The sequence below is a fragment of the Oncorhynchus gorbuscha genome, unplaced genomic scaffold (genome assembly GCF_021184085.1).
Source record: "Oncorhynchus gorbuscha isolate QuinsamMale2020 ecotype Even-year unplaced genomic scaffold, OgorEven_v1.0 Un_scaffold_460, whole genome shotgun sequence".
Lineage (NCBI taxonomy): Eukaryota > Metazoa > Chordata > Actinopteri > Salmoniformes > Salmonidae > Oncorhynchus > Oncorhynchus gorbuscha.
The window spans coordinates 45,516-57,608 of NW_025745298.1; the positions used below are offsets into that span (position 1 = coordinate 45,516).

A 12,093-nucleotide genomic window follows, 5' to 3' on the forward strand; every position below is an offset into this window, starting at 1 on the left:
GTGTGTGTGTGTGTGTGTGTGTGTGTGTGTGTGTGTGTGTGTGTGTGTGTGTGTGTGTGTGTGTGTGCCATTCAGAGGGTGAATGGGCAAGAAAAGTTCCTTTGAACAGGATATGGTAGTAGGTGCCACACACATTGGTTTGTGTCAAGAACTGCAACACTGCTGGGGGTTTTCACACTCAACAGTTTCCTTTGTGCATCAGGAATGGTCCACCACCAGAAGGACATCCAGTCAACTTGACACAACTGTGGGGGGCATTTGAAGCATCCCTGTGGAACACCTTTGACACCTTGTGGAGTCAGTCCATGTCCTGACGAACTGAGGCTGTGATGAAGGTCCAACTCAACATTAGGAAGGTGTTCCTATTGTTTGGTATACTCAGTGTATGAGAAAAGATGTATATATCCTACAGTACAAAACTAAATCTGTGTCTTTGGTGAATGGGTTAATTCATGCTGTTGACTTGCGCTACAACATGACAGCAGCTGGGAACATGGCTACTTAGCATTCAAGTAACATGTTGTTTGTTACTTGGCATTTATGCTATTAAATGTGGCAACACATTGAAAATAACCTACGGATTAAGCATATTATATTTAAGCAGTAAGGCCATAAGGGGGTGTGGTATATCGCCAATACCATGGCTTTACCATGGCTAAAGACTGTCCTTAGGTATGATGCATCGCGGAGAGCTAAAACACAGCCCAAAGCTGTGGCATATTGGCCATATATTCTAAAACCCCTGAGGTGCCTTATTACTATTATAAACTGGTTACTTACTAAATTAGAGCAGTAAAAATGCATGTTTTGTTATAACATGGTATACGGTCTGATAGACAACGGCATTCAGCCAATCAGCAATCAGGGCTTGAACCACCCAGTTTATAATTACACAATAAGGCCAGGGGAGGTGTGGTATATTGCCAATATACCACGGCTAATGCCTGTTCTTATGCACAATGCGGAGTGCCTGGATAAAGCCCGTAGCCGTGGTATATTGGCCATATGTCACAAGCCCCCAAGGTGCCTTATTGATATTATAAAGTGGTTACCAATGTAAATAGAGCAGTAAAATTACATACTTTGTCATACCCCTGGTATACAGTCTGATTTACCACAGCCAATTAGCATTCAGGGCTCGAATTACCCCATTTATAATTAGCTATAACCAAGGCCATTACAGTGACCAGTGTATTAATTTTAGGAAAAAGTGTGGTCCAAACTATACTTACTTTTAACTCGGCAACATTGTTACATTTCACTTCCGATCTACTGTCAGACTAGGCCTATACGCATTCCACTAGCCAGTCGCTCCTTTCTTAATACTGACGGACACACAAGCTAAACCAATCAAAGACTGCAATCACAACGCTCCCGGCCAATCAGAGGCGATTTAATGAGAGAAGGCGGGAGAAAACTGCAAGGGGGTTCTTGATAAGGAACGCAGCGGACCCGTTGATGCTGTTGTTCTAGCTAAGGACACAATTAGATATTTATTTATCTTTCAGCCGGTGATCTATTCGGTGTAACGATGGGCTCTTTCGCGCTGCCGATGATCTGTTTCACCACGTTATGGGCGCTCGTTGGTATTGTAGCACCCTTTTTCGTGCCCAAAGGACCAAACCGAGGGTAGGTGTCCTACCTACCGTTATCCATACAAACGCTTAACAGAAGCGAAAAATGGTGTATTATGGTAATCTGATTAATGGTAATCTGGTAAATATTTATATTAGCTTTTTTTTAAGGCAAATATTTTGCATTGTAAGAATATGTTCCTATATCTCGGATTGTAATGAATGAACGGGATGGAAACAGTGGGCCTTGGACAGACGCCTTATACGCATCGATCCTCTCTCTCATCCCTGCTGTTGGCCCGATCGCAATGCAGTTGTCACAGTAGTAGCTACTGTATATCAAAGATGTCGTTCATATTAAGCAGGTTACAGTGTGTGCTCGCGATGATAGCTGATATGGTCATGTGTATTAACTCTTTCTGTTCACAGGGTTGTCATCACTAGTTTGATCTTGACAGCTGTTTGTTGTTGGTTATTGTGAGTATGGATGTCCTGTCAGGTTCTCTACTCTGTGTTATCTCTTAGTCTACTTACTGTATAAGTTAATGTCAGGTTCTCTACTCTGTGTTATCTCTTAGTCAGGTTCTCTACTCTGTGTTATCTCTTAGTCTACTTACTGTATAAGTTAATGTCAGGTTCTCTACTCTGTGTTATCTCTTAGTCTACTTACTGTATAAGTTAATGTCAGGTTCTCTACTCTGTGTTATCTCTTAGTCTACTTACTGTATAAGTTAATGTCAGGTTCTCTAGTTGCTGTGTGTGTGTGTGTGTGTGTGTGTGTGTGTGTGTGTGTGTGTGTGTGTGTGTGTGTGTGTGTGTGTGTGTGTGTGTGTGTGTGTGTGTGTGTGTGTGTGTGTGTGTGTGTGTGTGTGTGTGTGTGTGTGCAGCTGGCTGATAGCGATCCTAGCCCAGGCCAACCCTCTGTTTGGACCTCAGCTGAAGAACGAGACTATCTGGTACCTCCGCTACTTCTGGGAGTAACACCAGGTCAGTCCTACTGTCTAATTATAACGCCTGACATAGCACTGACATAGCACTGTATAATAGCTTTCAAGAAGAAGCGTTAATGTGTCAGGGCCGCGAACCCTGACACACACAGCCTAGGATACCAGAGGTGGCATGGGTTGGAATCTGACCTACTGTCATTCAGACTCGCAGTCTCTCCTACCTTTCCTGTCTTCTCTTCACTGGCCTAGCTCAATAAAACACATAAAACCCCACAAAAATAATTGTAAAAAGAATCATCATGAATAAACTAGGTATATAGAGTTTATAATGGCTCCTCTCTCTCTTTCTCTCTTCAGGGTTGGGTTCTCTTTGATGCTCCGTTGACCACATATCTTCATTCCCTTCATCCATCCTGGACTGGATTCTTTTACAACTTGACTCCTGAAACCCGTCTATACCCTCCTCTTTACATCCCCGGCTACATTCCTCTATCCCTCCATCCCAATGTCTTTCTTACGTCACTGCAACGTTGTCAGAATGTTTTGCATCGCCATCTGAACCTGCAGCAGTCAAGTCAGATAGGAGAGAATCTGCACTGTCCAATTTACAGTAGCTATTACAGTGAAAGAATACCATGCTATTGTTTGAGGAGTTATGAACTTGAAAAGTTATGAAAAAAACAATTAGGCACATTTAGCCAGTCTTGATACAAAATGTTGAACAGAATGCAATGGTTCATTGGATCAGTCTAAAACTTTGCATATGCTGCCATCTAGTGGCCAATATCTAAATTGTGCCTGGGCTGGAATGATACGTTTTGGCCTTTCTCTTGCATTTCAAAGATGATGGTAAAAAAAAACACATTGTTTTTTTTCTTTGTATTATTTTTTTACCAGAACTAATGTTTTATATTCTCCTACATTCATTCCCCATTTCCACAAACTTCAAAGTGTTTCCTTTCAAATGGTATCAAGAATATGCATATCCTTGTGTCAGGTCCTGAGTTACAAGCAGTTTGATTTGGTATGTTATTTTAGGTGAAAATTTGGGGGGGTTTTAAACAATCATGTTCTGATGTTGGGATCAAATCTGTGACAATATAGATAAGTGATGTATAATACTCCTTAGACAGAAACAGTATATGACACTATATATGTAAGGATTATATGAAACATATATCTAGGTCATCATGCTGCTGATGTTCCAACGTATTGTAGAATGCATGCAGAATTCTATTTATTGGATAGCAGGTATGAAAGTCATATGACATATCAAATGATATAATTTAATTGTACATGTTACATATAATCCTTACATGTGGGAAATGTTCTATTTTAGAGCAAAACAATGTATTTGTTTTGATAATGCACTGGAAGGCATAGCTCACACTGATAAACCCGATATTACCAGGTCGCATATAGATGTCATTTGCGTCTCTAGCTACAGTTAAAACGTGCAATCTTGGAGGTTTAGTTGACCTGTTATTATTTACAAATCCTATACATGTTGTTGTTGTTATTATTACTATTAATAGAAGTGTAGTATTTATTTTGACTGACATCCTGGCTCTTACATAAGTTGACTGTTCTGTGGAGTCAGTGTCTGTATTATGTTTCCTTGATGATTATTGTTGAGTCATTCTGTGTGTAAATACTAGTACATTTCCAGGAGGGGTTGGCTGGCCGACGGCCATGAGAAACTACACTCGAGAGCCCCACTCCATTTTAAGCGTCTTTAAAATCTCAACCACTAGGACAACTCCTTACTCTAGCCTCTCTCCTTTCCCATCGTCACTCTCCAGGATCGTTATGGTCCTCCTAGGGTTGAAAAATTCCAGTAACTTTCCCCAAATTCCCTGGTCAGAAATCCTGGTTGGAGGATACCCAGATTTCCTACACATTCCCTTCTAATTCTAAGAATATCCCTCCTGGGATTTCTGGAAAACTAGGAATTTGGAGAAATTTCCTACAATTTTTCAACCCTAGGTCCTCCTAGTTACCATGGTGATCATGATCACAATATCAGCCGTTGTTTGTCGTCGACCACAATACAACTAGTCTTGCTGCAGGGACAGGGTTGGAGGACTCAATTCCAATTCAACAATTAACTCCCATCAATTCAGGAATTGAATGGAAATGTCCCTATTAATGAACTGAAAAATCACAATTAAACATTTCCATTCCTAAATAAGTTGAACTTGAATTGACTCCAAACGCTGCAAGTGCTTTGCTATCAGCCTCTGCCCCTTCTTGTGTAAACGATGTGTGATGCTTTCTGTAGGAAGGCACCCCAGCTCCAGCCAGCCACAACAACCTTCCCTGCCCTCCCTCCACCCCCACCCAGAGAGAAGCCAATCTTAGCCTCAGTGCCAGTCTTGTTAGTGCCATCATGCCAACTCCTCCTTGTCATTCGCTATCATACTAAACATGTTTGGCTTGACAATCACACCAATGTAGTTGTCAAGATGGCACAAACACATCTGGGACCAGGCTAGGGCCTCATATCTCTGAGACAGCTTGTTCCTCAGCTCAGCCAAAAAGTCAAGAAAGATACATCAATATACAGCTACTTTTGAGAAAGACCAAATGATGTTGTGTTTTTCTTTAAGCCTTGTTGATCGTTGTGGTGGCAGGTTAACAGAGGGATCAAAAGTGATAGATCACGTCCCTAATGGCTACCTATTGCCGATACTCTATAGCACACTCCTTTTAACCAGGGCCCATTGGGCTCTGATCAAAAGTAGTGCACTATGTAGGGAATAGGGGGTAATTTAGGACGCTCCCTGAAGTAGACATGATTCAGCCCAGGGCTGACATGAATAGATCCGTTTACATGAGAGAAAACTGTTCCGTGTATTCCAGCTATGTAGATATGTGGATATGTGGAAGGCCTCGGTCCATTATTATGAACACGAGACCTAGGTTGCAACGGGCACAACAGCTCATTCATTGTGGTCACCATGGAAACGTTGAGCGTATAGATGTGTGTGTCTTTGACACTGGAAAAAGACTTGTCTGACTCAGGCCTTGTGTAAGTGTGATCTAATGTGTAGGTGTATACAGTGACATTGTCCATGTGAATCCCTTAGTAAAAACCCTATTTCAATGTCTGGTACACTGTGTCATGTCTCCTTCTGAATCCTCCTCAGCCTGCACCTGGCACTTGTCTCTATCGTACAGACACACACACACACACCTGATATTATGAGCACTGTTTTTTACCATTCATTTACACAGTTAGAATGGACGTTTGTACAGTTAAAGTTGACATTTACACAGTTAGAATGGACGTTTGTACAGTTAAAGTTGACATTTACACAGTTAGAATGGACGTTTGTACAGTTAAAGTTGACATTTACACAGTTAGAATGGACGTTTGTACAGTTAAAGTTGACATTTACACAGTTAGAATGGACGTTTGTACAGTTAAAGTTGACATTTACACAGTTAGAATGGACGTTTGTATTAAAGTACATTTACACAGTTAGAATGGACGTTTGTACAGTTAAAGTTGACATTTACACAGTTAGAATGGACGTTTGTACAGTTAAAGTTGACATTTACACAGTTAGAATGGACGTTTGTACAGTTAAAGTTGACATTTACACAGTTAGAATGGCGTTTAAAGGGATGTTTAGACAGTTAAAATGGGCGTTAAGGCTATAGCTAAAGGAAACCTCTAGCCGTACGGCTATAGAGGGAAAAAACAATTGAGCCATTTGTGCAACCAGCGGATTAGGGATTACAGGGTTACATAAAATTACAGACATCATTCATCATCTAGGATCAGACAGTTGTCATTACTCAACATTATGGGCCTGCTGCTGTGTGAAGGTGATGGAAAATCGTTGTATCCCAAAAGGCATCCTACAGACAATGATGACTGAAGAAGATACAGGACTATATGAGATGAACTGTAGACAGTGGAGGGAAGCTTTCACTTTGAAATTCCTATTTGGCCTTCAACAATCTCAAACACACACACACACACTTTCAATAGTCTAAACCTCTCTGTCTCATTTTTAAAAACGATCCACCTAGGCTATGACTATTGTTTTCAACAGAATGAAATGGCCTTGGTGTCTCATAGTTACCATGTTCCACAGTTCTGGCCATAGAGATAGATTGAGAACACAAACCAACACACTCTAGAATATCTATGATCCTGACAGGCTTGTTCAGTGATTGGATTAAAAATCTAATCAAATGTATTTATATAGCTCTTCTTACATCAGCTGGTGCCACAAAGTGTTGTACAGAAACCCAGCCTAAAACCCCAAACAGCAAGCAATGCAGGTGTAGAAGCACAGTGGCTAGGGGAAAAACTCACTAGAAAGGCCAAAACCTAGGAAGAAACCTAGAGAGGAACCAGGCTATGAGTGGTGGCCAGTCCTCTTCTGGCTGTGCCAGGTGGCGATTATAACAGAACATGGCCAAGATGTTCAAATGTTCATAAATGACCAGCATGGTAAAATAATAATAATCACAGTGGTTGTAGGGGGTGCAACAGGTCAACACCTCAGGAGTAAATGTCCGTTGGCTTTTCATAGCTGATCATTGAGAGTATCTCTACCACTCCTGCTGTCTCTAGAGAGTTGAAAACAGCAGGTCTGGTACAGGTAGCACGTCCAGTGAACAGGTCAGGGTTCCATAGCCGCAGGCAGAACAGTTGAAACTGGAGCAGCAGCACGGCCAGGTGGACTGGGGACAGCAAGGAGTCATCATGCCAGGTAGTCCTGAGGCATGGTCCTACGGCTCAGGTCCTCCAAGAGAGAAAGAAAGAGAGAATTAGAGAGAGGATACTTAGATTCACACAGGACACCAGATAAAACAGGAGAAATACTCCAGATATAACAGACTGACCCTAGCCCCACGACACATAAACTACTGCAGCCTAAATACTGAAGGCTGAGACAGGAGGGGTCAGAAGACACTGTGGCCCCATCCAATGATATCCTCGGACAGGGCCAAACAGTCAGGATATAACCCCACCCACTTTGCCAAAATATCTGTGATCATTCTCTGCCAGCTGCGTTGTTCTCTCCATTGAATATGGAATGTGTCAAATGCTGTGGCCTGTATCTACTGCCGACTGGGAGAGGACATACTGTACGCATAGCACACACAGGCGCGCATGAACATGCACACACTCTCTCTCTCGCGCTGTGTTTCTCACAGTACACACAAGTACACACCCTCTCTCACAAACAAACACACACTCACTGTGTCTGTCTCTCTCTGTCACTCACACCACACTAAACTGTTCTATAATTAATGAAAGATAACGTACTCTCCCTGTCTCTCTCACACACACACACTAAACTGTTGTATTATTCATGGGAATGTAACTTGACGTTCTGCACACACACAGGCAAGTGGCTACCTACTTTTGTGTGACATTCAGATTTAAAATAGAAAAGGAACATATGATTACTGTCTGTAGGTCTGGGCTGCTTATCATTGTGATACTGGTCTGCATGTAGCAGAGTAGGCTAGCTAGGCTAGACACTTTTTACATGACATTTTAATAGGAATCTGACCCATATTCTCGGATTTAATGTAATTATCTGCCTATAGAGCGGCGCAGCAGGAAGCAGGCTAGAGCCCTCGGTACAGTAAGTAGTCGTGCGGTTCACCGGGTTCAGGCCCTCATTCTTCACCGTGTCCTAAAGATGGTTCACATGAACCCGCCCCAGCTCTGACGTTACGCCAGCCATATCCGTTTTCACTAGGCGAGTTCGTTTTGCATGGTCCGTTGCCCCGGTTGAATGAAGACGTCACCTAAGGACCAAGAGAGTGGTCTAAAATAAGCAAAATCCTGCAAACCGGGGCACCGGGACTTGCAAAACGAACTCGACCACTAGAATTGAGCGCTGCCATGAACTCGTATGCCCTCGTGCACCGAGAGCCTGTGTTTACCCGTTGACACAGTTTCCATTTTGCATCAGGAGTTTTCCTCCGTTGCTCTGCGAGCGGAGCGCGCGTGTGTTGGTCCTTTCGCTTTTAAGGGAAGGCCGTGTCAAATTTAACCGAGTGTGTATTCCATCCTACCATTAACATGTAAGCACAATAACAAAACATATAACATCCTCGGAACAATGTTCACGCCCTCCCCTCCCCTCCAAAAAGCTGATGAGAAACTAAAGTATTATCATTCCGCCGAAAAATTGAAAGTAGACTAGGCTACCAGTTCGCTCTTTTTTAATTGTGAGTCATACGGGCGACACCATGTGATGCGTAAGGGGGTTAGACCGCTCCGCGGAGATGTGTAAGTTATTTACGAGCTTCTATAAAATAGAATTAGGTTTATCTAGGCATTATGGAGGCAATCATTCAAAATGTATTAATTGTGTCTGGTCTCATTTCGAAATCTGATCTGTTTTGGATCAGACATTATCCTGTACAGCCTTGATGTCCCCGTTTGATCAACTATGGACTAGCTCGACACCAGCTGTTTAAAACTAACTTCCTTTATGTCAGGATAAATGATGTGTTTTGGGTATTATGACTTTCGCCGTGTTATCACACTTGTAAGTGCGTAATAATCTTTGGAGTGGTTAAGGCAGACATTTTACACTGGTGTGGGTTAGTAACCTTGTAGCCTTACTTGTCTGAAGAGGATTCTTTCAAGGGGACACGGACGAAACCTAATAAGGTATAGCTATGTAGCTAGTCACTTAAGCTTTGTAATTTACTGAAGTTGGTAGTTATCCCCTCTTGGATTTACCTCGTATTTCGGCTAAGTATTTGCGCTATTATTTTGTTACATTATTTTTAGTAGAACCGATACAAAGTATATTTAGGGAGGAGGGTTCAACTGCATATTGAGAGCGGTGCATGCTTTTCGATCTCCTGAAAACCCTTTCAACTTTGGCCGAAGGCTATTGTCACTGGCTGTTACTGTACACATTCGAGTCGGTTAGGCTACTGTCACTGTCGGTCACATTCGCGTCGGTTAGGCTACTGTAGCCTACACAGTCAGGTGTAAGAAATGACAAAATGGGAAACGAGGTAACTTCTTTTATATCGAAATATTTTACTCGCAACCTATTCGTTTTTTTTAGATCATGACTATAAAGAATGTAGACTGTAATGTAGGCTCCATTGTGGCGTGCGAAGCCACTCCACACGCTTTCTAAATCGCGTTTCGTGCGGTATTAAAAATTAATAATGGACATCCGGCGTTGCATGGTGCCAGCTGCGCCCCAAATTTATTTTTGGGGGTGGTGTGCGGTGCGCGAGAATTTTGGGATTATCATTGTCTGTCAAATCGAGTTTTATCATATTGGCCCGGTATTTTAGAGATGTTATTGCAATTTTAAAGAAATTAAAACATTCTTGGCGATGTGAGATGCCTTGCTTGAGCGCAGCCATCGGGTTTTGAGGGTCGTGTGTTCTCCCTCGCTCGGTCTCATGCCATGCGGGACCCTGCTGTCTGCCATAGCACCCTCCTCTAGACGGTTCTTTATCTTTGTTGTTGTGCAGTGATCAGCCAGTGGTGCAGTCAGACCAGACCACTGTGAGACCAAGACGCTGCCCCAAGTTCACATGTTGTGGGTTATTATGATGGGGTTTATCGTTAGGGTGAGGTGATGAGGAAACCGCTTAATTAAGGGATCATCGGATGGGCACGCAAACAAGCGCGGATGAGAACGAAATAGGTTAGTTTGTTTATCTTTCATTCAGGAGTAAATAAACAAGGGAAGTGAAAGAGAGGGGACGAAAGCTGGGCACCAGTTAGTCCTGAAATAAACCACCGTGTCATCAAAAGTCGTCCAGTAATATTCGTTAAGATGGGAAAAGAACATTATAAATGAAAGTATTTCCCCAGACGAATAGACAGTGCGTGCGTCGGACCCAATTTGGCAAATTGGCTTTCCAGACAGTCTCACTGATCGGGCTGGCCTCCTGTCTTCTCTCGTGGCTGTGTAGGGTGCACGCGAGTCGATCAGTTCCACGCTGACATCACGAGCTGTCTGGATGGCTCGTCTCTTTCTCTGTCCCGACTAGCAGGTGCACTTTTTTGACACTTTTATTAAATATGTAAATGTCTAACCTACTTATTATACACACTTTTTGTTTAGTCTATATAACGTGTTATGCAACCTAAGAGTGGCATGTAAACAGTGTTGCGTTATTAGTAGGACTACTAATGGTAGGCTTTATAGAGATTTTGTCTAAAGTGCAAAAGCTATGTGTATGGTCAAATGATTGTAGGCCTATAGCGTATAGGCTATGTGGCTTGTTCCAATATGTCACACTGCCCTTTGACCTATATTATTATCCAGGCCTCCGAGACATTAAATATGTGTAAAATCACACCAAGGTCGTATATGTTGTTGCTCTAGTGATATGGTGTAGCCTATATTCTGTTCTGGGTCGGCCAAGGTCGGGTGTTGACTAGTCCACCATTCACCAACCTCACGGGATCGGGGATTTCCTGAACGGAGACCGGAATCCGGTCTGGAGCCACGCACACAATATGATATATCGTTTACGTTGGATAATTCTCTCATATACAGGTATATAGAGTATATATTAGGCCTAATGCATAACCTATTGATAATTTCAAGGGGATGTCTGGGAACCTTGATGATAATAACTTATCAACTAATAATCCTTAATTAGGGGAATTATGTGAGCTAGTTCAGGGCTACAACAACATTGTGAAACGTCTGGGGTTCCAAAAGATTGGTTTGAAAACCACTGCCCTAAGCTGTGGTGTTATTTTGTAGCATATAGCCTACTGGTCTTGTCGTATTGGGTTTGCGTCCCACATGGAATCCTATTCCCTATGTAGTGCACATCTTTTGACTAGGGCCAATAGGGCCCATGACCTTCTAATAGCTTCAAGGAGATGGGAACCTTGATAATAACCTTTCCTGATCTCTATACAGTGTGATTTATTTGTAGTAGCCTACTAGGGTATCTTATTCAATATGGTCTCAAAGCCTAAACTGATCCTAGATAGGCACTCCAACTCTGAGATGCTTTATGAATACAGACCCTGGTGTTGTCCTCATTTGTGACCTACTACCTGGATTCCGTCTTATGTAGCAAAATGGTTGTTGTTTTTTAAATTTGATACAAGTAGAGACTCAGAGTTAGAAAACGGTGTATTGTTCCTCAACACTGCAGTTGAGGAACAATACATTTCTAGACCCATTTTTGAGAAAATGTCTCTTGAATGTTTTGGTACACCTACTGGAGATGTTTTCTTTGTCTACACCCATTCAGAATTGTTCAAATCCTCTTAACCTGTTGCGACGAGCAATCCCGTATCCGGGAGCGTAATTATAGCCTCAAGCTCATTACCATAACGCAACGTTAACTATTCATGAAAATCGCAAATGAAATGAAATAAATATATTGGCTCTCAAGCTTAGCCTTTTGTTAACAACGCTGTCATCTCAGATTTTCAAAATATGCTTTTCAACCATAGCTAAACAAGCATTTGTGTAAGAGTATTGATAGCTAGCATAGCATTAAGCCTAGCATTCAGCAGGCAACATTTTCACAAAAACAAGAAAAGCATTCAAATAAAATCATTTACCTTTGAAGAACTTCAGATA

The 12,093-nt window shown here is 42.1% G+C and overlaps 2 protein-coding genes across 9 annotated transcripts in view; both read left to right on the forward strand.

Moving 5' to 3' along the window:
- Window positions 1–1,410: 1,410 nt before the first annotated feature.
- Window positions 1,411–3,239, forward strand: atpv0e2 (ATPase H+ transporting V0 subunit e2). Its single transcript, XM_046333558.1, has 4 exons — window positions 1,411–1,629; window positions 2,004–2,051; window positions 2,462–2,561; window positions 2,879–3,239. The coding sequence occupies exons 1-3, from the start codon at window positions 1,532–1,534 to the stop codon at window positions 2,553–2,555; spliced, it is 240 nt and encodes a 79-aa protein (XP_046189514.1). The 5' UTR covers window positions 1,411–1,531; the 3' UTR covers window positions 2,556–2,561; window positions 2,879–3,239.
- A 5,415-nt stretch (window positions 3,240–8,654) lies between these two features.
- The window catches only part of LOC124018277 (CREB3 regulatory factor-like), a 39,849-nt gene continuing 36,410 nt past the window's right edge, over window positions 8,655–12,093 (forward strand). The window contains exons 1-2 of one of the 8 annotated variants that reach the window (XM_046333550.1): window positions 10,224–10,534; window positions 10,910–11,043. The gene's annotated coding sequence lies outside the window, so the exon portion shown is untranslated. Of the gene's footprint in view, window positions 8,790–8,933; window positions 9,177–9,222; window positions 9,533–9,603; window positions 10,183–10,223; window positions 10,535–10,710; window positions 11,044–12,093 lie in introns of those variants that run through there. The other 7 variants (XM_046333545.1, XM_046333552.1, XM_046333544.1 and 4 more) reach the window with 7 other exon arrangements.

Bases quoted from the DNA above. Each gene is read 5' to 3' on its own strand.
- atpv0e2 (XM_046333558.1), top strand. From the start codon at position 1,532: ATGGGCTCTTTCGCGCTGCCGATGATCTGTTTCACCACGTTATGGGCG. The intron at 1,630-2,003 runs GTAGGTGTCCTA...TTCTGTTCACAG, and splicing joins CCCAAAGGACCAAACCGAGG to GGTTGTCATCACTAGTTTGA. The intron at 2,052-2,461 runs GTGAGTATGGAT...GTGTGTGTGCAG, and splicing joins GCTGTTTGTTGTTGGTTATT to CTGGCTGATAGCGATCCTAG.